A 25,148-nucleotide genomic window follows, 5' to 3' on the forward strand; every position below is an offset into this window, starting at 1 on the left:
GGCTTTCCCTGCTGGCTCTTCGGGCGTGGGAGCTGTGGCCAGAGCCGCGGCCCTACCGGAAAATGCTTCACAGGCTGGCGCGGCGGCGCTACGTGTGCGCCGGTGGCGCCGAGGCTGACGGCCGCCGCAAAACCCGCAGCCCCACGGGCTATGGGGCCACGCGAGCGGCTGCCAAAGAGCTTTCCAACGAGGCATGGCTTTCCCTCCTGGCTCTTCAGGCGTGGGAGCTGTGGCCAGAGTCGCGGCCCTACCGGAAAATGCTTCGCAGGCTGGCGCGGCGGCGCCAGGTGGCCGCCGGTGGCGCCGAGGCTGACGGCCGTCAGAAAGCCCGCAGTCTTACGGGCTGTGGGGCCACGCGAGCTGCTGCCAAAGAGCTTTCCAACGAGGCACGGCTTTCCCTGCTGGCTCTTCGGGCGTGGGAGCTGTGGCCAGAGCCGCGGCCCTACCGGAAAATGCTTCGCAGGCTGGCGCGGCGGCGCCAGGTGGGCGCCGGTGGCGCCGAGGCTGACGGCCGCCGCAAAGCCCGCAGCCCCACAGGCTGTGGGGCCACGCGAGCGGCTGCCAAAGAGCTTTCCAAGGAGGCACGGCTTTCCCTCCTGGCTCTTCGGGCGTGGGAGCTGTGGCCAGAGCCGTCCCCCAACCGCAAAATGCTTCACAGGCTGGCGCAGCGGCGCCACGTGGGCGCCGGTGGCGCCGAGGCTGACGGCCGCCGCAAAGCCCGCAGCCTCACGGGCTGTGGGGCTACGCGAGCGGCTGCCAAAGAGCTTTCCAACGAGGCACGGCTTTCCCTCCTGGCTCTTCGGGCGTCGGAGCTGTCGCCAGAGCCACGGCCCTACCGCAAAATTCTTCGCAGGCTGGCGCGGCGGCGCCACGTGGGCGCCGGTGGCGCTGAGGCTGACGGCCGCCGCAAAGCCCGCAGCCCCACGGGCTGTGGGGCCACGCGAGCTGCTGCCAAAGAGCTTTCCAATGAAGCACGGCTTTCCCTCCTGGCTCTTCGGGCGTGGGAGCTGTCGCCAGAGCAGCGGCCCTACCGGAAAATGCTTCGCAGGCTGGCACGGTGGCGCTACGTGGGCGCCGGTGGTGCCGAGGCTGACGGCCGCCGCAAAGCCCGCAGCCCCACGGGCTGTGGGGCTACGCGAGCTGCTGCCAAAGAGCTTTCCAACGAGGCACGGCTTTCCCTCCTAGCTCTTCGGGCGTGGGAGCTGTCGCCAGAGCCGCGGCCCTACCGCAAAATGCTTCGCAGGCTGGCGCGGCGGCGCCACGTGGGCGCCGGTGGCGTCGAGGCTGACGGCCGCCGCAAATCCCGCAGCCCTACGGGCTGTGGGGCCACGCAAGCGGCTGCCAAAGAGCTTTCCAACGAGGCACGGCTTTCCCTCCTGGCTCTTTGGGCGTGGGAGCTGTGGCCAGAGCCGCGGCCCTACCGGAAAATGCTTCGCAGGCTGGCACGGTGGCGCTACGTGGGCGCCGGTGGTGCCGAGGCTGACGGCCGCCGCAAAGCCCGCAGCCCCACGGGCTGTGGGGCTACGCGAGCAGCTGCCAAAGAGCTTTCCAACGAGGCACGGCTTTCCCTCCTAGCTCTTCGGGCGTGGGAGCTGTCGCCAGAGCCGCGGCCCTACCGCAAAATGCTTCGCAGGCTGGCGCGGCGGCGCTACGTGGGCGCCGGTGGCGTCGAGGCTGACGGCCGCCGCAAATCCCGCAGCCCTACGGGCTGTGGGGCCACGCAAGCGGCTGCCAAAGAGCTTTCCAACGAGGCACGGCTTTCCCTCCTGGCTCTTTGGGCGTGGGAGCTGTGGCCAGAGCCGCGGCCCTACCGGAAAATGCTTCGCAGGCTGGCGCGGCGGCGCAATGTGGGTGCCGGTGGCGCCGAGGCTGACGGCCGCCGCAAAGCCCGCCGCCCCACGGGCTGTGGGGCCACGCGAGCGGCTGCCAAAGAGCTTTCCAACGAGGCACGGCGTTCCCTCCTGGCTCTTTGGGCGTGGGAGCTGTCGCCAGAGCAGCGGCCCTACCGGAAATTGCTTCGCAGGCTGGCACGGTGGCGCTACGTGGGCGCCGGTGGTCCCGAGGCTGACGGCCGCCGCAAAGCCCGCAGCCCCACGGGCTGTGGGGCCACGCGAGCTGCTGCCAAAGAGCTTTCCAACGAGGCACGGCTTTCCCTCCTGGCTCTTCGGGCGTGGGAGCTGTCGCCAGAGCCGCGGCCCTACCGGAAAATGCTTCGCAGGCTGGCGCGGCGGCGCCACGTGGGCGCCGGTGGCTTCGAGGCTGACGGCCGCCGCAAAGCCCGCAGCCCCACGGGCTGTGGGGCCACGCAAGCGGCTGCCAAAGAGCTTTCCAACGAGACACGGCTTTCCCTGCTGGCTCTTCGGGCGTGGCAGCTGTCGCCAGAGCCGCGGCCCTACCGCAAAATGCTTCGCAGGCTGGCGCGGCGGCGCCACGTGGGTGCCGGTGGCGCCGAGGCTGACGGCCGCCGCAAAGCCCGCAGCCCCACGGGCTGTGGGGCCACGCGAGCGGCTGCCAAAGAGCTTTCCAATGAGGCACGGCTTTCCCTCCTGGCTCTTCGGGCGTGGGAGCTGTCGCCAGAGCAGCGGCCCTACCGGAAAATGCTTCGCAGGCTGGCACGGTGGCGCTACGTGGGCGCCGGTGGTCCCGAGGCTGACGGCCGCCGCAAAGCCCGCAGCCCCACGGGCTGTGGGGCCACGCGAGCGGCTGCCAAAGAGCTTTCCAACGAGGCACGGCTTTCCCTCCTGGCTCTTCGGGCGTGGCAGCTGTGGCCAGAGCCGCGGCCCTACCGGAAAATGCTTCGCAGGCTGGCGCGGCGGCGCCACGTGGGCGCCGGTGGCGTCGAGGCTGACGGCCGCCGCAAAGCCCGCAGCCCCACGGGCTGTGGGGCCACGCGAGCGGCTGCCAAAGAGCTTTCCAACGAGGCACGGCTTTCCCTCCTGGCTCTTCGGGCGTGGGAGCTGTCGCCAGAGCAGCGGCCCTACCGGAAAATGCTTCGCAGGCTGGCGCGGCGGCGCCACGTGGGCGCCGGTGGCGTCGAGGATGACGGCCGCCGCAAAGCCCGCAGCCCCACGGGCTGTGGGGCCACGCGAGCGGCTGCCAAAGAGCTTTCCAACGAGGCACGGCTTTCCCTCCTGGCTCTTCAGGCGTGGGAGCTGTCGCCAGAGCAGCGGCCCTACCGGAAAATGCTTCGCAGGCAGGCACGGTGGCGCTACGTGGGCACTGGTGGTGCCGAGGCTGACGGCCGCCGCAAAGCCCGCAGCCCCACGGGCTGTGGAGCCACGCGAGCGGCTGCCAAAGAGCTTTCCAACAAGGCACGGCTTTCCCTCCTGGCTCTTCGGGCGTGGGAGCTGTGGCCAGAGCCGCGGCCCTACCGGAAAATGCTTCGCAGGCTGGCTCGGCCGCGCCACCTGGGCGCCGGTGGCGCCGAGGCTGACGGCCGCCGCAAAGCCCGCAGCCCCACGGGCTGTGGGACCACGCGAGCGGCTGCCAAAGAGCTTTCCAACGAGGCACGGCTTTCCCTCCTGGCTCTTCGGGCGTAGGAGCTGTCGCCAGAGCAGCGGCCCTACCGGAAAATGCTTCGCAGGCTGGCACGGTGGCGCTACGTGGGCGCCGGTGGTCCCGAGGCTGACGGCCGCCGCAAAGCCCGCAGCCCCACGGGCTGTGGGGCTACGCGAGCTGCTGCCAAAGAGCTTTCCAACGAGGCACGGCTTTCCCTCCTGGCTCTTCGGGCGTGGGAGCTGTCGCCAGAGCCGCGGCCCTACCGCAAAATGCTTCGCAGGCTGGCGCGGCGGCGCCACGTGGGCGCCGGTGGCTTCGAGGCTGACGGCCGCCGCAAAGCCCGCAGCCCCACGGGCTGTGGGGCCACGCGAGTGGCTGCCAAAGAGCTTTCCAACGAGGCACGGCTTTCCCTCCTGGCTCTTCGGGCGTAGGAGCTGTCGCCAGAGCAGCGGCCCTACCGGAAAATGCTTCGCAGGCTGGCACGGTGGCGCTACGTGGGCGCCGGTGGTGCCGAGGCTGACGGCCGCCGCAAAGCCCGCAGCCCCACGGGCTGTGGGGCTACGCGAGCTGCTGCCAAAGAGCTTTCCAACGAGGCACGGCTTTCCCTCCTGGCTCTTCGGGCGTGGGAGCTGTCGCCAGAGCCGCGGCCCTACCGGAAAATGCTTCGCAGGCTGGCGCGGCGGCGCCACGTGGGCGCCGGTGGCGTCGAGGCTGACGGCCGCCGCAAAGCCCGCAGCCCCACGGGCTGTGGGGCCACGCGAGCGGCTGCCAAAGAGCTTTCCAACGAGGCACGGCTTTCCCTCCTGGCTCTTCGGGAGTGGGAGCTGTCGCCAGAGCCGCGGCCCTACCGGAAAATGCTTCGCAGGCTGGCGCGGCGGCGCCACGTGGGCGCCGGTGGCGCTGAGGCTGACGGCCGCCGCAAAGCCCGCAGCCCCACGGGCTGTGGGGCCACGCGAGCGGCTGCCAAAGAGCTTTCCAACGAGGCACGGCGTTCCCTCCTGGCTCTTCGGGCGTGGCAGCTGTCGCCAGAGCCACGGCCCTACCGGAAAATGCTTCGCAGGCTGGCGCGGCGGCGCCACGTGGGCGCCGGTGGCGCCGAGGCTGATGGCCGCCGCAAAGCCCGCAGCCCTACGGGCTGTAGGGCCACGCGAGCGGCTGCCAAAGAGCTTTCCAATGAGGCACGGCTTTCCCTCCTGGCTCTTCGGGCGTGGCAGCTATCGCCAGAGCCGCGGCCCTACCGGAAAATGTTTCGCAGGCTGGCACGGCAGCGCTACGTGGGCGCCGGTGGCGCCGAGGCTGATTGCCGCCGCAAAGCCCGCAGCCCCACGGGCTGTGGGGCCACGCGAGCGGCTGCCAAAGAGCTTTCCAACGATGCACGGCTTTCCCTCCTGGCTCTTCGGGCGTGGCAGCTGTCGCCAGAGCTGCGGCCCTACCGGAAAATGCTTCGCCGGCTGGCGCGGCGGCGCTACGTGGGCGCCGGTGGTGCCGAGGCTGATGGCCGCCGCAAAGCCCGCAGCCCCACGGGCTGTGGGGCCACGCGAGCGGCTGCCAAAGAGCTTCCCAACGAGGCACGGCTTTCCCTCCTGGCTCTTTGGGCGTGGGAGCTGTCGCCAGAGCAGCGGCCCTACCGGAAAATGCTTCGCAGGCTGCCGCGGCGGCGCCACGTGGGCGCCGGTGGCGCCGAGGCTGACGGCCGCCGCAAAGCCCGCAGCCCCACGTGCCCGTGGGGCCACGCGAGCGGCTGCCAAAGAGCTTTCCAACGAGGCACGGCTTTCCCTCCTGGCTCTTTGGGCGTGGGAGCTGTCGCCAGAGCCGCGGCCCTATCCGAAAATGCTTGGCAGGCTGGCGCGGCGGCGCCACGTGGGCGCCGGTGGCACCGAGGCTGATGGCCGCCACAAAGCCCGCAGCCCCACAGGCTGTAGGGCCACGCGAGCGGCTGCCAAAGAGCTTTCCAACGAGGCACGGCTTTCCCTCCTGGCTCTTCAGGCGTAGGAGCTGTCGCCAGAGCCTCGGCCCTACCGGAAAATGTTTCGCAGGCTGGCACGGCAGCGCTACGTGGGCGCCGGTGGCGCCGAGGCTGATGGCCGCCGCAAAGCCCACAGCCCCACGGGCTGTGGGGCCACGCGAGCGGCTGCCAAAGAGCTTTCCAACGAGGCACGGCTTTCCCTCCTGGCTCTTCGGGCGTGGCAGGTGTCGCCAGAGCCGCGGCACTACCGCAAAATGCTTCGCAGGCTGGCGCGGCGGCGCCACGTGGGCGCCGGTGGCACCGAGGCTGACGGCCGCCGCAAAGCCCGCAGCCCCACGGGCTGTGGGGCCACGCGAGCGGCTGCCAAAGAGCTTTCCAACGAGGCACGGCTTTCCCTCCTGGCTCTTCGGGCGTGGGAGCTGTCGCCAGAGCCTCGGCCCTACCGGAAAATGCTTCGCGGGCTGGCGCGGCGCCGCTACGTGGGCGTCGGTGGTGCCGAGTCTGATGGCCGCCGCAAAGCCCGCAGCCCCACGGGCTGTGGGGCCACGCAAGCGGCTGCCAAAGAGCTTTCCAACGAGGCACGGCTTTCCCTCCTGGCTCTTCGGACGTGGGAGCTGTCGCCAGAGCCGCGGCCCTACTGGAAAATGCTTCGCAGGCTGGCGCGGCGGCGCCACGTGGGCGCCGGTGGCACCGAGGGTGATGGCCGCCGCAAAGCCCGCAGACCCACAGGCTGTGGGGCCACGCGAGCTGCTGCCAAAGAGCTTTCCAACGAGGCACGGCTTTCCCTCCTGGCTCTTCGGGCGTGGCAGCTGTCGCCAGAGCCGCGGCCCTACCGGAAAATGCTTCGCAGGCTGGCGCGGCGGCGCCACGTGTGCGCCGGTGGCGTCGAGGCTGACGGCCGCCGCAAAGCCCGCAGCCCCACAGGCTGTAGGGCCACGCGAGCGGCTGCCAAAGAGCTTTCCAATGAGGCACGGCTTTCCCTCCTGGCTCTTCGGGCGTGGCAGCTATCGCCAGAGCCGCGGCCCTACCGGAAAATGTTTCGCAGGCTGGCACGGCAGCGCTACGTGGGCGCCGGTGGCGCCGAGGCTGATTGCCGCCGCAAAGCCCGCAGCCCCACGGGCTGTGGGGCCACGCGAGCGGCTGCCAAAGAGCTTTCCAACGATGCACGGCTTTCCCTCCTGGCTCTTCGGGCGTGGCAGCTGTCGCCAGAGCTGCGGCCCTACCGGAAAATGCTTCGCCGGCTGGCGCGGCGGCGCTACGTGGGCGCCGGTGGTGCCGAGGCTGATGGCCGCCGCAAAGCCCGCAGCCCCACGGGCTGTGGGGCCACGCGAGCGGCTGCCAAAGAGCTTCCCAACGAGGCACGGCTTTCCCTCCTGGCTCTTTGGGCGTGGGAGCTGTCGCCAGAGCAGCGGCCCTACCGGAAAATGCTTCGCAGGCTGCCGCGGCGGCGCCACGTGGGCGCCGGTGGCGCCGAGGCTGACGGCCGCCGCAAAGCCCGCAGCCCCACGTGCCCGTGGGGCCACGCGAGCGGCTGCCAAAGAGCTTTCCAACGAGGCACGGCTTTCCCTCCTGGCTCTTTGGGCGTGGGAGCTGTCGCCAGAGCCGCGGCCCTATCCGAAAATGCTTGGCAGGCTGGCGCGGCGGCGCCACGTGGGCGCCGGTGGCACCGAGGCTGATGGCCGCCACAAAGCCCGCAGCCCCACAGGCTGTAGGGCCACGCGAGCGGCTGCCAAAGAGCTTTCCAACGAGGCACGGCTTTCCCTCCTGGCTCTTCAGGCGTGGGAGCTGTCGCCAGAGCCTCGGCCCTACCGGAAAATGTTTCGCAGGCTGGCACGGCAGCGCTACGTGGGCGCCGGTGGCGCCGAGGCTGATGGCCGCCGCAAAGCCCACAGCCCCACGGGCTGTGGGGCCACGCGAGCGGCTGCCAAAGAGCTTTCCAACGAGGCACGGCTTTCCCTCCTGGCTCTTCGGGCGTGGGAGCTGTCGCCAGAGCCGCGGCACTACCGCAAAATGCTTCGCAGGCTGGCGCGGCGGCGCCACGTGGGCGCCGGTGGCACCGAGGCTGACGGCCGCCGCAAAGCCCGCAGCCCCACGGGCTGTGGGGCCACGCGAGCGGCTGCCAAAGAGCTTTCCAACGAGGCACGGCTTTCCCTCCTGGCTCTTCGGGCTTGGGAGCTGTCGCCAGAGCCTCGGCCCTACCGGAAAATGCTTCGCGGGCTGGCGCGGCGCCGCTACGTGGGCGTCGGTGGTGCCGAGTCTGATGGCCGCCGCAAAGCCCGCAGCCCCACGGGCTGTGGGGCCACGCAAGCGGCTGCCAAAGAGCTTTCCAACGAGGCACGGCTTTCCCTCCTGGCTCTTCGGACGTGGGAGCTGTCGCCAGAGCCGCGGCCCTACCGGAAAATGCTTCGCAGGCTGGCACGGTGGCGCTACGTGGGCGCCGGTGGCGCCGAGGGTGATGGCCGCCGCAAAGCCCGCAGCCCCACGGGCTGTGGGGCCACGCGAGCTGCTGCCAAAGAGCTTTCCAACGAGGCACGGCTTTCCCTCCTGGCTCTTCGGGCGTGGGAGCTGTCGCCAGAGCCGCGGCCCTACCGGAAAATGCTTCGCAGGCTGGCGCGGCGGCGCCACGTGGGCGCCGGTGGCGTCGAGGCTGACGGCCGCCGTAAAGCCCGCAGCCCCACGGGCTGTGGGGCCACGCGAGCGGCTGCCAAAGAGCTTTCCAACGAGCCACGGCTTTCCCTCCTGGCTCTTCGGGCGTGGCAGCTGTCGCCAGAGCCGCGGCCCTACCGCAAAATGCTTCGCAGGCTGGCGCGGTGGCACCACGTGGGCGCCGGTGGCGCTGAGGCCGACGGCCGCCGCAAAGCCCGCAGCCCCACGGGCTGTGGGGCCACGCGAGCGGCTGCCAAAGAGCTTTCCAACGAGGCACGGCTTTCCCTCCTGGCTCTTCGGGCGTGGGAGCTGTCACCAGAGCCGCGGCCCTACCGGAAAATGCTTGGCAGGCTGGCGCGGCTGCGCCACGTGGGCGCCGGTGGCGCCGAGGCTGACGGCCGCCGCAAAGCCCGCAGCCCCACCGGCTGTGGGGCCACGCGAGTGGCTGCCATAGAGCTTTCCAATGAGGCACGGCTTTCCCTCCTGGCTCTTTGGGCGTGGGAGCTGTCGCCAGAGCCGCGGCCCTACCGGAAAATGCTTCGCAGGCTGGCGCGGCGGCGCCACGTGGGCGCCAGTGGCGCTGAGGCTGACGGCCGCCGCAAAGCCCGCAGCCCCACGGGCTGTGGGGCCACGCGAGCGGCTGCCAAAGAGCTTTCCAACGAGGCACGGCTTTCCCTCCTGGCTCTTCGGGCGTGGGAGCTGTCGCCAGAGCAGCGGCCCTACCGGAAAATGTTTCGCAGGCTGGCACGGCAGCGCTACGTGGGCGCCGGTGGCGCCGAGGCTGATGGCCGCCACAAAGCCCGCAGCCCCACGGGCTGTGGGGCCACGCGAGCAGCTGCCAAAGAGCTTTCCAACGAGGCACGGCTTTCCCTCCTGGCTCTTCGGGCGTGGGAGCTGTCGCCAGAGCCGCGGCCCTACCGGCAAATGCTTCACGGGCTGGCGCGGCGGCGCTACGTGGGCGCCGGTGATGCCGAGGCTGATGGCCGCCGCAAAGCCCGCAGCCCCACGGGCTGTGGGGCCACGCAAGCGGCTGCCAAAGAGCTTTCCAACGAGGCACGGCTTTCCCTCCTGGCTCTTCGGACATGGGAGCTGTCGCCAGAGCCGCCGCCCTACTGGAAAATGCTTCGCAGGCTGGCGCGGCGGCGCCACGTGGGCGCCGGTGGCGTCGAGGCTGACGGCCGCCGCAAAGCCCGCAGCCCCACGGGCTGTGGGGCCACGCGAGCGGCTGCCAAAGAGCTTTCCAATGAGGCACGGCTTTCCCTCCTGGCTCTTTGGGCGTGGGAGCTGTCGCCAGAGCAGCGGCCCTACCGGAAAATGCTTCGCAGGCTGGCACGGTGGCGCTACGTGGGCGCCGGTGGCGCCGAGGGTGATGGCCGCCGCAAAGCCCGCAGCCCCACGGGCTGTGGGGCCACGCGAGCTGCTGCCAAAGAGCTTTCCAACGAGGCACGGCTTTCCCTCCTGGCTCTTCGGGCGTGGGAGCTGTCGCCAGAGCCGCGGCCCTACCGGAAAATGCTTCGCAGGCTGGCGCGGCGGCGCCACGTGGGCGCCGGTGGCGTCGAGGCTGACGGCCGCCGTAAAGCCCGCAGCCCCACGGGCTGTGGGGCCACGCGAGCGGCTGCCAAAGAGCTTTCCAACGAGCCACGGCTTTCCCTCCTGGCTCTTCGGGCGTGGCAGCTGTCGCCAGAGCCGCGGCCCTACCGCAAAATGCTTCGCAGGCTGGCGCGGCGGCACCACGTGGGCGCCGGTGGCGCTGAGGCCGACGGCCGCCGCAAAGCCCGCAGCCCCACGGGCTGTGGGGCCACGCGAGCGGCTGCCAAAGAGCTTTCCAACGAGGCACGGCTTTCCCTCCTGGCTCTTCGGGCGTGGGAGCTGTCACCAGAGCCGCGGCCCTACCGGAAAATGCTTCGCAGGCTGGCGCGGCTGCGCCACGTGGGCGCCGGTGGCGCCGAGGCTGACGGCCGCCGCAAAGCCCGCAGCCCCACCGGCTGTGGGGCCACGCGAGTGGCTGCCATAGAGCTTTCCAATGAGGCACGGCTTTCCCTCCTGGCTCTTCGGGCGTGGGAGCTGTCGCCAGAGCCACGGCCCTACCGGAAAATGCTTCGCAGGCTGGCGCGGCGGCGCCACGTGGGCGCCAGTGGCGCTGAGGCTGACGGCCGCCGCAAAGCCCGCAGCCCCACGGGCTGTGGGGCCACGCGAGCGGCTGCCAAAGAGCTTTCCAACGAGGCACGGCTTTCCCTCCTGGCTCTTCGGGCGTGGGAGCTGTCGCCAGAGCCTCGGCCCTACCGGAAAATGTTTCGCAGGCTGGCACGGCAGCGCTACGTGGGCGCCGGTGGCGCCGAGGCTGATGGCCGCCGCAAAGCCCGCAGCCCCACGGGCTGTGGGGCCACGCGAGCAGCTGCCAAAGAGCTTTCCAACGAGGCACGGCTTTCCCTCCTGGCTCTTCGGGCGTGGGAGCTGTCGCCAGAGCCGCGGCCCTACCGGCAAATGCTTCACGGGCTGGCGCGGCGGCGCTACGTGGGCGCCGGTGATGCCGAGGCTGATGGCCGCCGCAAAGCCCGCAGCCCCACGGGCTGTGGGGCCACGCAAGCGGCTGCCAAAGAGCTTTCCAACGAGGCACGGCTTTCCCTCCTGGCTCTTCGGACATGGGAGCTGTCGCCAGAGCCGCCGCCCTACTGGAAAATGCTTCGCAGGCTGGCGCGGTGGCGCCACGTGGGCGTCGGTGGCGCCGAGGGTGATGGCCGCCGCAAAGCCCGCAGACCCACAGGCTGTGGTGCCACGCGAGCTGCTGCCAAAGAGCTTTCCAACGAGGCACGGCTTTCCCTCCTGGCTCTTCGGGCGTGGCAGCTGTCGCCAGAGCCGCGGCCCTACCCGAAAATGCTTCGCAGGCTGGCGCGGCTGCGCCACGTGGGCGCCGGTGGCGTCGAGGCTGACGGCCGCCGCAAAGCCCGCAGCCCCACGGGCTGTGGGGCCACGCGAGCGGCTGCCAAAGAGCTTTCCAATGAGGCACGGCTTTCCCTCCTGGCTCTTTGGGCGTGGGAGCTGTCGCCAGAGCCGCGGCCCTACTGCAAAATGCTTCGCAGGCTGGCACGGTGGCGCTACGTGGGCGCCGGTGGTGCCGACGCTGACGGCCGCCGCAAAGCCCGCAGCCCCACGGGCTGTGGGGCCACGCGAGCGGCTGCCAAAGAGCTTTCCAACGAGGCACGGCTTTCCCTCCTGGCTCTTCGGGCGTGGGAGCTGTCGCCAGAGCCTCGGCCCTACCGCAAAATGTTTCGCAGGCTGGCACGGCAGCGCTACGTGGGCGCCGGTGGCGCCGAGGCTGATGGCCGCCGCAAAGCCCGCAGCCCCACGGGCTGTGGGTCCACGCGAGCGGCTGCCAAAGAGCTTTCCAACGAGGCACGGCTTTCCCTCCTGGCTCTTCGGGCGTGGGAGCTGTCGCCAGAGCCGCGGCCCTACCGGCAAATGCTTCGCAGGCTGGCGCGGCGGCGCTACGTGGGCGCCGGTGATGCCGAGGCTGATGGCCGCCGCAAAGCCCGCAGCCCCACGGGCTGTGGGGCCACGCAAGCGGCTGCCAAAGAGCTTTCCAACGAGGCACGGCTTTCCCTCCTGGCTCTTCGGACATGGGAGCTGTCGCCAGAGCCGCCGCCCTACTGGAAAATGCTTCGCAGGCTGGCGCGGTGGCGCCACGTGGGCGTCGGTGGCGCCGAGGGTGCTGGCCGCCGCAAAGCCCGCAGACCCACAGGCTGTGGTGCCACGCGAGCTGCTGCCAAAGAGCTTTCCAACGAGGCACGGCTTTCCCTCCTGGCTCTTCGGGCGTGGGAGCTGTCGCCAGAGCCGCGGCCCTACCGGAAAATGCTTCGCAGGCTGGCGCGGCGGGGCCACCTGGGCGCCAGTGGCGTCGAGGCTGACGGCCGCCGCAAAGCCCGCAGCCCCATGGGCTGTGGGGCCACGCGAGCGGCTGCCGAAGAGCTTTCCAACGAGGCAGGGCTTTCCCTCCTGGTTCTTCGGGCGTGGGAGCTGTCGCCAGAGCCGCGGCCCTACCGGAAAATGCTTCGCAGGCTGGCGCGGCGGCGCCACGTGGGCGCCGGTGGCGCCGAGGCTGACGGCCGCCGCAAAGCCCGCAGCCCCACGGGCTGTGGGGCCACACGAGCGGCTGCCAAGGAGCTTTCCAACGAGGCACAGCTTTCCCTCCTGGCTCTTCGGGCGTGGGAGCTGTCGCCAGAGCCGCGGCCCTACCCGAAAATGCTTCGCAGGCTGGCGCGGCGGCGCCACGTGGGTGCCGGTGGCGCTGAGGCTGACGGCCGCCACAAAGCCCACAGCCCCACGGGCTGTGGGGCCACGTGAGCGGCTGACAAAGAGCTTTCCAACGAGGCATGGCTTTCCCTCCTGGCTCTTCGGGCGTGGGAGCTGTCGCCACAGCCGTGGCCCTACTGGAAAATGCTTCTCAGGCTGGCGCGGCGGCGCCACGTGGGCGCCGGTGGCGCCGAGGCTGACGGCCGCCGGAAAGCCCGCAGCCCCACGGGCTGTGGGGCCACGCGAGCGGCTGCCAAAGAGCTTTCCAACGAGGCACGGCTTTCCCTCCTGGCTCTTCGGGCGTGGCAGCTGTCGCCAGAGCTGCGGCCCTACCGCAAAATGCTTCGCAGGCTGGCGCGGCGGCGCCACGTGGGCGCAGGTGGCGCCGAGGCTGATGGCCGCCGCAAAGCCCGCAGCCCAACGGGCTGTGGGGCCACGCGAGCGGCTGCCAAAGAGCTTTCCAACGAGGCACGGCTTTCCCTCCTGGCTCTTCGGGCGTGGGAGCTGTCGCCAGAGCCGCGGCCCTACCCGAAAATGCTTCACAGGCTGGCGCGGCGGCGCCACGTGGGCGCTGGTGGCGCCGAGGCTGACGGCCGCCGCAAAGCCCGCAGCCCCACGGGCTGTGCGGCCACGCGAGCGTTTGCCAAAGAGCTTTCCAATGAGGCACGGCTTTCCCTCCTGGCTCTTCGGGCGTGGGAGCTGTCGCCAGAGCCGCGGCCCTACCGCAAAATGCTTCGCAGGCTGGCGCGGCGGCACCACGTGGGCGCCGGTGGCGCCGCAAAGCCCACAGCCCCACAGGCTGTGGGGCCACACGAGCGGCTGCCAAAGAGCTTTCCAACGAGGCACGGCTTTCCCTCCTGGCTCTTTGGGCGTGGGAGCAATCTCCCTATCTCCCGATATATGGAAATTTTGGAGCATTTTCCTGCTGCCTTCAGCCTCAAAACCACCCTTTCCCTTGGCGCCGCGCCAGCCTCCAAAATTTCCATATATCCGGACATCGAGAGATTGCTCCCACGCCCAAACGTGAGGAGGGAAAACTGTGCCTTGTTCTAAAGCTCTATGGAACCCACTTCATTTGACTCCTTAGCCAGCGCTGGCCTGCAGCCGTGCCCAGGCACCCCCTCCCCAGCTAGAGACCCTCAGCACAGCAGGCCCATCCCCACCTGCAGCCCTCTTAAGCCCTTGGCCCAGACCATGGTCACCTCACGGGTCCCACCTGGGCGTCCTCAGCCCCAGCTGGAGCCCATTGGGAAGAGGGGCCATTGCCAAAGCCCCACAGCACATCACCCCCTCCCCTGAGCCTCTCGCAGACAGAAAAGAGAAACAGGGACCCCAACAGAAGCACACGTTGAAAGAAAACTTCGAAAAACAACAGGGCACAAGAAACATAAGCAAAAAAATAACAGGGAGATGTAGAAAAAAAACATGAAAAAAGTGACAGGGTGCAGGACAGAGAGGGATGAATGGGGAATCACAGACAGGGAAATGGTTAGTAGGAGACGGAGACCCAAAATTTCGAAAGGCGCAGGATGCAAGAATCATACCCAAGACTTGAAAGACAGGTACGCAGGACTGCACAGAAAGAGAGGAAGACGATGATGAAAAACGACGGGGTACAAGAAACATGGGAAAGAAATTAAAATTTATTTTGGGGAGACAGATAGAGGGAAAGGCAGCAAGAAGAACTGAAAACTGACGGGGATCAAGAAACATCAGAATCAGAAAGAAAGAGATGGAAAGCAAGAAATTAAGTCTCGAAAGAGACCGGGTACAAGAAACCCAGTCAAGCGTGAAAAGACGAGGCCAGGGAGCGCAGCAGAAGTCATCTGTGGTGGGTTGACCTCGGCTGGCCCCTGGGGACCCACCCAGCCGCTCCGTCGCTGCCCTTCCTCGACGAGACACGGGGAGAAATTAATTTTCTGCGCCGACAGCGGGGCCTCCATGGGTTGCAGGGGACTCTCTGCTCCGCTCCCGGCCGGCGTTGCCGACCGCGGCCTTGTTTGACCAGCGGCAGGTCCTTCTCTCAGCTGGCTGTGCCCAGCGTGGGGGGAGCTCCTGGTGTCTTCTCACACAACCCACCCCTGCAAAGACCTCATCACGTAAACCCGAGACAACGGCCGTCTGCTGCGGGGCAGAGAAGCCGGGGCGGCAGGGGACGGGCAAAGGGAGCCACAGGGGAAAGAAGACAGCCATGGGCTACAGCCCAGACAGGAGAACGCGAGAGGGGGAGAACCACGGAGACAAAAGTTGGCTGTGGGACAGATCTTTCCATACGATAACATCGTTTCTCTAATATAGCAGACGCAGGTACAGCTCTGCTCATCCCAAAAAAAACCCTTAATTAAAGAGCTGCCCACGCCACCTGCTGATGGCTACTCGATGGGAATTGACTCCACCACCTTGGCCTCGACGGCCTCGTTAGAACGTATTAACCGCGAACTCTTTTGCTGTTCCTCCTCCCCCTGACTCTACGCGACCGGGCAGAGCAGCTCCGAGCCCCAACACGCGCAAGCACAGACCCAACGCCACACACCACACGGCGAACAACGCCCCTCGGCGAGGAGAGAAGACTCTCGGCGAGGAGGACGACACCCCGACGTAAGCGACCGTCAGGCAAGAAGACCTGCGGGACCACGACAGAGACGTGAGAAAGGCTCGAGGGAAGCCCCAGGAAATGAGCACAACGCCACGGCCCGGGACAACGAGCGACTCTCAAACGGAGAAGACGAACGCGCAGGACGCCCGGCTCCCAGACCCAAGAACTCAAGGACGCAGGGAAGAAGTCGCAGTCACTGAAAATGGATGGCTAGAGAAGAGAGCTGCTCCCACAGCCAGGAGCAAGGCTGCAAACCAGGACCGTCCAGAAACTTCCGAGACGCCGGACCCAGCCACGCTTTAAGCTTACGACGCAAGAAAAGCAGCCCCCGACTGGGGCGATGCCGATGAGGACGGGCCTTCGAGGCTCTAGGGATGGTGCCTCAAGCACAGACCGCGCTCCTCAAGCGTAGGGAGAACATCGAGACCCACGGAAGGTCTAAGCCACAGAAAACACGCCGCGCACACCGCACAACGGACACAGGTCGGAACCGCCCTGCCCGGCTCGCGCTAGCGTCGTGCTGACGACCATCCCGCTCCCGTTGCCTACCCAAAGGGGACGGCGTCCAGCCCTCTGCCCGTCTCCAAAACGCCTCCCTGCGACTCCCAAACTTCTCCCCTCCTCCCAAGCCCTCCCCGGCTCCGGCCGCTCAACTTGGCTTCCGGAGGCCTTAAATCCCTTGTCGTCAAAAAAAAAAACCCAGCGCCTCGACCCTCCGGGACATTCCCTTGGTCACCGGGTTCCTCTTCGTCGTCCGCCATTGAGGAAAAGAAAACGGCGCCAGCGAGAAGTTGCGGAGAGGCCAGCGCCGACCTCTCCCGCGGCTTCCCCTTCCTCCGAAGCACGACAGGACGCTGCTCACCGCGGCCGTCCTCGCCGGAGACACCGGGACACAAAACGACCGTCGCCCGCGCGAGAAGTCACCGGCCCCAAGCGCCTCCTCGCCGCTGCCTCGGCTTAGCCCCTCTCCACGCGCGTGCTGCGCCCGAAGGGGAAAAAAAAAAAAGCCAACCAAAAGGCGTGGGCTGAGATACCGCCCGAAAACCTCAGCCTGCCCGCGGCCATTCCCGTCTCCTGCTCCTTTACCCCGGCCTCGCGCCCGCCTGCCCCCCATGGTTTCGGGCTGCCGCTTTGAGGCTCACAGACGCCCCGGAAAACAGACCCAAAGGACACTTGAACCTTCACCCACCGTACAACGTGGGAGAAAGAATCGCTGCTGCAGGCCACCAGCCATCGCTCGCCTTGCCCGAGTCGCGTCCGGTGCCAAGATCCCGCTTTACTCGCCACTTCGCGCCTCCAAAATTAAAAAAAAAACCACAAAAACAAGAACACCCCACCGCCAAGCCGTCACACGGTGTCGCGTAGCCACCGGTGGCACCGTCCCTCCCAGCACCACGCACCCACCCGCCTCCTCACGGGGCCCCGCTTGCCGCGTCCGTCACCCTTTGGTGGCCAGAGCAGACGGGACCCTGCCGACACCCAAACCCAGGGGCAAAACCGACGCGGCGGAGGCCGGTGAACCCGCCGACCCCTCTCCCGGCCGACCCCCGGCACCGAAACTGGAGAAAAACCCCTTCCCTCCTCCGCAGCCGTCGGGGAAGGGCCCCCCGCTCCCTCATGGCGGCGCCCGTCGGTCAACCAACGGGAAAGGCGCCGCGCGTGCGCAGTGCGGCTGTACGGCACAGGGGGGCGCCATGAGCCGTACGGCTGTACGGAAAAGAGGCCACTCATGCGCAGTACGGCAGTAAGGCACTGGGGGGCGCCATGAGCCGTACGGCTGCACGGAAAAGAGGCCGCGCGTGCGCAGTGCGGCTGTACGGCACTGGGAGCCGCCATGAGCCGTACGGAAAAGGCGCCGCGCATGCGCAGTGCGGCTGTACGGCACAGGGGGGCGCCATGATCCGTACGGCTGTACGGAAAAGACGCCGCGCATGCGCAGTACAGCTGTACGGTACAGGGTGGCGCCATGATCCGTACGGCTGTACGGAAAAGACGCCGCGCATGCGCAGTACAGCTGTACGGTACAGGGGGGCGCCATGATCCGTACGGCTGTACGGAAAAGAGTCCGCGCATGCGCAGTAGGGCTGTACGGAAAAGAGTCCGCGCATGCGCAGTGCGGCTGTACGGCACAGGGGGCGCCATGATCCGTACGGCTGTACGGCAGAGGTAGGCGCCATGATCCGTACGGCTGTACGGCAGAGGTAGGCGCCATGAGCCGTACGGCTGTACGGAAAAGATTCCGCGCATGCGCAGTAGGGCTGTACGAAAAAGAGGCCGCGCATGCGCAGTGCGGCTGTACGGCACAGGGGGGGCGCCATGAGCCGTACGGCTGTACGGGAAAGAGTCCGCGCATGCGCAGTACGGCTGTACGGGAAAGAGGCCGCGCATGCGCAGTACAGCTGTACGGCACAGGGGGGCGCCATGAGCCGTAGGGAAAAGGCGCCGCGCATGCGCAGTACGGCTGTACGGCACTGGGGGGCGCCATGAGCCGTACGACTGTACGGAAAAGAGTCCGCGCATGCGCAGTACGGCTGTACGGCACAGGGGGGCGCCATGAGCCGTACGGAGAAGACGTCGCGCATGCGCAGTGCGGCTGTACGGCACAGGGGGGCGCCATGAGCCGTACGGAAAAGAGGACGCACATGCGCAGTACGGCTGTCCGGTAAATTCCCCTCACTTTCCCCCCAATTTGCCTACTTTTCCCCTCAACTCGCCCGCTCTACCCCACGAAATGGCGCCCAGCCCCTTAAGATGGCGGCGCACACACACACCCCCCCCCCCCCCGCACGCGCCCGACGCACTGCGCACGCGCCTGACGCACCGCCCCGCTCCCCCGGAGGGGCGGGGCCGGGGAGCGGCGCGGAGGGGTTCGCGTAACGCGCCCCTGTCCGGAGGCGGAGGGATCCGCTCCGGCGCGCTGAGTCCCTTTAAAGAGGCGGAGGGCGCCGCGCCTGCGCAGTGCGGTCCGCGGCCGCCGCCGCCGCTTTATTCGGTTTTCTCGGGGCGGGGGATTAAAAGTCGGTTCTGGCGCCGGGAACGCGGTCTCCGTGCGCGCTCGGACGTGGCTCCGGCTCCGGCGGGGGTCGAAGGTTGCAGCTTGAGGCCGGGGGGGGGAGGGTGGGGGTCGATCCCTGAGGGGGGTCGGGGGGTCCTGGGGAGTCTCAAGGGGTCCCAGAGGCTCCTGGGGGGGGTCTCGGGGGGGTATCAGGGGGCTATTGGGGATCTCAGGGGATCCCAGAGGCGTCTGGGGGGGGTATTGGGGGGTCCTGGGGGGCATCAGGGGGCTATTGGGGATCTTGGGGGGTCTCAGGGGAGATTTTGCGGGGCCCTGGGGTGCCCTAGGGGGGGTTGGGGGCTCTAGGGGGATCCTGGGGGGAGATTGGGGGGGTCCCAAGTGATTGGGGTGGGGGGGTGGCTGAGGGAGCATTAGGGGGTGCCAGGAGGTTTGGGGGTATTTTTTGGGGAGGGGGGGGGGTCTCGGGGGTTTGGGCGTCCCGGGATGGTTTTGGGGCATCCCAGGGGGTTTTGGGGGGGGTCCCTGGGGGGCTTCAGAGGGGCGTTGGATGGATTTTGGGGGGGGGGGGGTCCCAGGGCGTTTTGGGGAGTTCTGGGGGGTTTTTGGAGGTTCCGGAGTGGCTGGGGGGGGGGGGTAGAGGGGGGTCGATTTTGGAAGGTCCCGGGGTGGTTTTGGGGGATCCCAAGGGGATTTTCGGAGGGTCCTGGGTGGGGTTGGGGGGGGAGGGGCATTGTGAGGGTTTTGGGGGTCCCTGGGGTGATTTGGGAGGGGGTCTTGGGGAATTCTGGAAGGTTCTGGGGTGGTTTTGAGCCGTTCCGGGGTTTTTGGTGATCCCTGTGGTGATTTTTGGGGGCTCCCGGGGGGGTTTTGGGGCATCCCAAGGGGATTTGGGGGGGTCCTGGATGGATCTTGGGGGGGGTGGTGGTTCTGGGGACTCTCGTCTGCATTCTGGGGGGTTCCTGGGGGATTTGGAGGGTCCTGGGGGATTTGGGGGGGGGGTCCCAGGGTGGTTTTGGGGCATCCCAAGAGATTTGGGGGGTCCTGGGTGGAGTTGGGGGGGATTCAGGGAGGCCTTGGGTAGATTTGGGGGGGTCCTGGGTGGATTTTTGGGGGTCCTGGGGTGGTTTTGGGGCATCCCAGGGTTTTTGAGGGCGGGAGGGGGGGGAGTTGGGGATGGATTTGGGGGGGGGTTCCAAGGGGGCTTGGGGGGGGACGGGACCCTGGAGTGGTTTTGGCGCTTCCCGGGTGCGTTTTTTTGGGGGGTTCCCGTGGCCTTCCAAACCCAAAGCGGGGCGGGGTCTATGGGGCGGGGGCGCCCCCCCCCAGGCTGCCCCGAGAGAGGGTGCGGCTGCGGCCCCGCTCGCCCTCCCCGGAGGCGGAGCTGGAGACGGAGGCGGTGTGGAAGCGGGAGAGGCGCGTCATGGCCGCCGCCGCCACTGGCGGGAGGGCGTGGCGTCAGGGGACACGCCCCCTGCCCCGCAAGCCCCGCCCCTTGGAGCCCCCCCCACCCCCCGCAGCGCCCCCCCCCCCCAGGGGGGTTAGTGCAGGGGGAAATGCCCTCAGGCCCCGCCCCCGGGGTGTAGGCCACGCCCCCTCCCCGAAGCCACGCCCCCTCCGCGAAGCCCCGCCCCACGCCAACGCAAGGAAACAGGCCCCGCCCCCTCCAAGCGGCTCCAATAGGGTTAATGGAAGGGAGGAGGCCACGCCCCCTTGCCGCAAGCCATGCCCCCAAGCCCCCAGTGGGGTTAGTGCGGAGCTGCAGGACACGCCCCCTTTATTAGGACACGCCCCCCCACGGGGTTAGTGCAGGGGAGGCGTCCCCGAGGCCACGCCCCCTCCCCGAGGCCACGCCCCTCGTGCACCCCGTGACATCACACGTGACCTCACAAAGGGGCGGTGCCGTCACACGTTGGAGGGGGGGAGGGGGGAGGTGACGTGAGGCGGGGGGGGAGGGTGTGGCCTCACGCGTGACATCACCGCTGACGTCATCGCTGACGTCTCTCCCTACCTGGCCCCATGCTGCGCTTGCGGTCCAGGACGTGGGGGACTGGGGGGCGGGGTAATTAACCCCCCGGAGCAATTAATTACCCCCCCGGGTCACTGATTACCCCCACACCCCCCCCCCCACAGCCATTCATTACCCCCCCAGGGCCATTAATTAACCTGCAGGGGGGCTAATAATGCACCCCACCCCCTCGGGCAGATTTATACCCCAGGAAAAGCAGTTAATTACCCCCCCCCGGAGCACTAATTAACCCAGGGGTCATTAATTGCTGTCCCCGGGGGTCTTCATTACCCCCCAGGGCAATTAATTGCCCCCCCCCCCCTTGGGTGCTAATTTCTCCCCGGGGGGGGGGGGGTTAATTACCCCCGCGGGGGGGGTTAATGAGCTCTCATGAATATTAATGAGCACTAATTGTACTCACTGTAGCCCATGCCCTGCACGAAGTACTTGAAGGCCTCTGTCAGCTTGGCCGGCTGGGGGGGGCGGGGGGGGGGGTCAAGACCACGCCCCTTTAGGCCACGCCCCCTTTAAGCCACACCCCAACCCCCCCATAGGGGGCCCCTCCCCTTTAAGCCCCGCTCCCTCCCCTTAGGCTACGCCCCCTCCCCCTCAAACCACACCCACACCCCCCTTATATGGGGGACGCCCTGAGGCCACGCCCCCTCCCCCCTTAGCCACGCCCCCCCCCACCAACCCCTTCTATGGCTTTGGTGCGCCCTTACGCCACGCCCCCTCCCTTCCAAGCCCTGCCCCTACAGCCCCCCATAGAAGGCCGGTGCCAGGCCACGCCCCCCCTTAGGCCATGCCCCCTCAGTCTCCCAGACCACGCCCCCTCCCCCTTAAGCCACGCCCCCCCGTTGGCGCTGGTGACCTTTGACCCCTCACCTGGCTGAGCTGGGGCTGCCCCCCTCCGTCCGCCATCTGTGGGGTGTCAAAGGTCACGGTGTAGGGGGTCAAAGGTCACGGGGTCGGGGGGTCAAAGGTCACCTTGAGGAAGGAGGTCTGGGTGGGGTCCAGCTTGGCGTTGCACTCCACCTGGGGGGGGGGGGGACGGGCCGTGGCGGGGGTCACGTGACTCCACGAGGGTCACGGGACGGGCCATGTGACCCCGGCACGTGACCTCACGGGGGGGCGGGGTCAGGTGACGTCACTCACCACGGCCTCCTCGTGGGGGGAGCCGTCGCCCACCACCAGCAACATGGGGCAGCTTTGGGGGGGGGTGGAGGGGAGAGGGAGTCAAAGGTCACTGTGGGGGGTCGGAGGCCATCCCGGAGGCACGGGGTCAAAGGTCAGAGGGGCGAGGGGGGGTCGCTCACCGCAGGCTGCCGGCCCCGCTGCGCGCCAGGCCCAGGTCACCGTGGCTGCGCGGCCCCGGCAGGAGCAGGAGCAGGAGCAGGAGCAGGGAGCCGCCACCGCCACGGTGAGTGCCCCCAGTACACACCAGTACACACCGGTGCCCCCCCGGTGCCCTCCCAGTATAGCCCAGTGCCCTCCCAGTGCCTCCCAGTACAGCCCAGTCCCTCCTAGTGCCCCCCAGTACAGCCCAGTCCCTCCCAGTGCCTCCCAGTATAGCCCAGTGCCCCACAGCCCCCTCCCAGTGCCTCCCAGTATATCCCAGTGCCCTCCCAGTGCCCCACAGCCCCCCCCCAGTGCCTCCCAGTATAACCCATTGCCCTCCCAGTGCCCCACAGCCCCCTCCCAGTGCCCCCCAGTACAGCCCAGTGCCTCCCAGTGCCCCACAGCCCCCCACCTGTTGTACATGCCCCACAGCAGGGGGGCGTTGGGGGTCGCCCCCAGCCGGGCCCGGCTGCTCTGCACGGCCGGGGGGGCGGCCGACAGCTCCTCCTGTGGGGCAGACCCACAAGTGAGCCGCAACTGACCCCCCGCCGCTCCCCCAGACCCACAACCCACCCGTAACCCACCCCGAGACCCATAACTGACCCACCCCAGGGCCACGGCTGACTCACCACCGACCCACAAGTGACCCCCCAGGACCCATAACTGATGCCCCCAGCCCCACAAGTTCCTCCCCCCGGCCCCGCAAGTGCCCCCGGCCCCACCTGGGTGAAGAGATGGGCCAGGATCATGTCGGTGGTGGAGGACGTCAGGCCCGAGAGCTGTGGGGCAGCAAGTGGGGCGCCATGGGACCCACAGCGACCCATAAGGAGCCACGGGACCCATGGAACCTACAGGGACCCATGGGACCCACAGAGACCCATAGCGACCCATAAGACCCATAGAGACCCACAGTGACCCATAGAGACCCACGGGACCCATTGGGACCCATGGGACCCACAGAGACCCGTGGGACCCACAGGGACCCGGCGGGACCCATAGGTGCCCCATAGTCCCATGGACACCTGTAAGTGACCCACAGAACATCTAGAGGTGCCCCATAGCGCCGTGGAGACCCATAAGTGACCCGCGGCTGCTCCGTAGCCCCATGGAGACCCATAAGTGACCCATAGGTGCCCCATGGAGACCCATAGAAGACCTAAAGGTGCCCCATATGCCCACGGAGACCCACTAGAGCGCCCCACAGCCGCCCCATGGCCGCCCCACGGCCGCCCCACCTTGTGCGCGGCCCAGTCCATCCAGCCCTTGGCCTGGGGGTCGATGTTGACCAGCACCAGCCCCTCCACCGCCTCGGGGTGCAGCAGCTGTGGGGCAGGGCCGGGGGTCACCTCCTGCCCCACGGCGGTCCTCTCTGCCACATAGACACCTCCCCGGACCCATAGATTCCCCGCCGGCCCCACAGTGACCCCCAAGAACCCAACGCAGGAGCTCCTCAAACCTCCTCCGGACCCACAGCGATCCCACCCAAGGGCCCTCCTGCCCCACAGCGACCCCCCTGCCCCATAGCGACCTCCCCAGCCCCATAGATTCCCCCCCCAGAGCCCTCCAGACCCACGGCGACCCCCCCAGACCCCCAAATTCCCCCCCCGGAGACCCTTCAGGACCCCTCCAGAACCCCCCCAGATCCCTCCAGCCCCACAGCGACCCCCAAGTTCTCCCCCAAGGAACCCCCCCAAACCCCCTCCAGACCCACAATGACACTCCCCCCCCCCCGACCCACATGTGTCCCCCCAGATGCCCCGCAACCCCCCCGCCAGACCCACAGATCCCCCCCAGGTGACCCATAGCCCCCCTGAGACCCACAGAACCCCACAGAACCCCCCCCAGATGCCCCATACACCCCCCCCAGAGACCCTCAGGACCCCCCCTCCAAGGACCCACAGATCTCCCCCCCCCAAGATGCCCCATAACCACCCCCGAGCCCCTCCATGTGCCCCCCCCCCCCCCAGCCCCACTCACCCCAAATTTCGCCAGGACGAAGGCGCCGGCCCCCACCCCCATCCCGATGATGCTGGCGATGCTGGGGGCGGGGGGTGGAGTGTCACGAGGTCAAGGTCATCCTGACCCCCCCCCCCCGCTATGGGGCAGCCCCCCAACTCACTTGAGGTACTGGAGGATGCAGGGGATCATCTCGGCCAGTTGCTCCAGCGAGGGGTACTGGTACCTGGGGGGCAGGGGGGGGTCAACGGGTCAATGGGGGGGTGAGAGGGGGTCAACGGGGTCAACTCGGGGGTTGGTGGGGTCAATGGGGCCAGCTTGGGGGTCAATGGGATCATGGGAGGTCAACTGTGGGTCAACGGGGCCAACTTGGGGGTCAATGGGATCATGGGAGGTCAACTGTGGGTCAACGGGGCCAACTTGGGGGTCAATGGGATCATGGGAGGTCAACTGTGGGTCAGCGGGGCCAACTTGGGGGTCAGCGGGGCCAACTTGGGGGTCACTGGGGTCAACCGGGAGGTCGGTGGGGCCAACTTGGGGGTCAATGAAGCCAACTGGGGGGCCAATAGGGTCAACTCGGGGGTCGGTGGGGTCAATGGGATCATGGGACGTCAACTGTGGGTCAACGGGGCCAACTTGGGGGTCAGCGGGGCCAACTTGGGGGTCAATGAAGCCAACTGGGGGGCCAACAGGGTCAACTCGGGGGTCGGTGGGGTCAATGGGATCATGGGAGGTCAACTGTGGGTCAACGGGGCCAACTTGGGGGTCAGCGGGGCCAACTTGGGGGTCAATGAAGCCAACTGGGGGGCCAACAGGGTCAACTCAGGGGTCGGTGGGGTCAACGGGGCCAACTTGGGGGTCAATGGGATCATGGGAGGTCAACTGTGGGTCAGTGGGGCCAACTTGGGGGTCAATGGGATCATGGGAGGTCAACTGTGGGTCAGCGGGGCCAACTTGGGGGTCAGCAGGGCCAACGGGGAGGGGCAACGGAGACTCAAGGTGGTCAATCAAGGGTTCAAGCGGGATCAAGCGGGGCGGGATCAGCGGGGCTGGGGGAGGGGGGGGTTGGGGGGCGGGCGATGGGGGTCGCGGGGCGCCGTGGGTCGCACCCTGGGGGGTAGGGGGGGGCGCCCTCCTCCATGCCGGGGGGGTCGACGTGGACCACCAGGAAGTTCTTGACGATCTCCCCCATCTCCTCGTGGGCGAAGAGCGGGGTGAAGCACGACTCGTCTGGGGACAGCCCCACCCCACGGCTATGGGGCTGGACCCACGGCCGTGGGGCAGGGGGCACCCATGGGGCCAGGGAAGGGATGGAAGGGCCCCAGGTGCCCGGGGAGGGGGGACCCAGGGGACTGGGGAGGGGACCCAGGTGGCCGGGGGGACCCCCACCTATGGGGCTGGACCCGGATCTATGGGGCAGAGGGGACCCAGGTGTCCAGGGGCACACACATCTATGGGGCTGGGACCCCCACCTGTGGGTCTGTCCCCCCATCTCTGGGTCTGGGTCCCCCATCTATGGGTCTTGGACCCCCTGGTGTGGGTCTAGAACCCCTATCTCCAGGTCTGGGACCCCCAGGTGTGGGTCTGGAACACCCGTCTCTGGGTCTGGGCCCCCCATGTGTGGGTCCGTCCCCCCACCTCTGGGTCTGGGCCCCCCGTGTGTGAGCCTGGTCCCCCATCTATGGGTCTGGGCCCCCCATGTGTGGCTCTGGGACCCACCTCTATGGGTCTAGAACCCCCAGGTGTGGCCCTGGTCCCCCATCTCTGGGTCTGGGCCCCCCATGTGTGGGTCTGTCCCCCCATCTCTGGGCCTGGTCCCCCATCTATGGGTTTGGGA

General features: G+C 68.3%; 1 protein-coding gene across 1 annotated transcript; it reads right to left on the bottom strand.

Annotated features, from left to right (window-relative positions):
* Positions 1 to 19,311: 19,311 nt before the first annotated feature.
* On the bottom strand, positions 19,312 to 24,606 carry LOC141736775 (protein NDRG2-like). The gene is made up of 13 exons (XM_074571344.1): positions 24,603 to 24,606; positions 24,421 to 24,541; positions 23,475 to 23,537; positions 23,333 to 23,393; positions 22,591 to 22,677; positions 22,078 to 22,134; positions 21,768 to 21,862; positions 21,334 to 21,378; positions 21,173 to 21,224; positions 21,005 to 21,052; positions 20,903 to 20,938; positions 20,439 to 20,490; positions 19,312 to 19,448 (listed from the first exon to the last, which is right to left on the bottom strand). Exons 1-13 carry the CDS (start codon positions 24,604 to 24,606, stop codon positions 19,312 to 19,314), a joined length of 858 nt encoding a protein of 285 aa, XP_074427445.1.
* Between the last annotated feature and the right edge of the window lie 542 nt (positions 24,607 to 25,148).

Source organism: Larus michahellis, unplaced genomic scaffold (genome assembly GCF_964199755.1).
Source record: "Larus michahellis unplaced genomic scaffold, bLarMic1.1 SCAFFOLD_75, whole genome shotgun sequence".
Lineage (NCBI taxonomy): Eukaryota > Metazoa > Chordata > Aves > Charadriiformes > Laridae > Larus > Larus michahellis.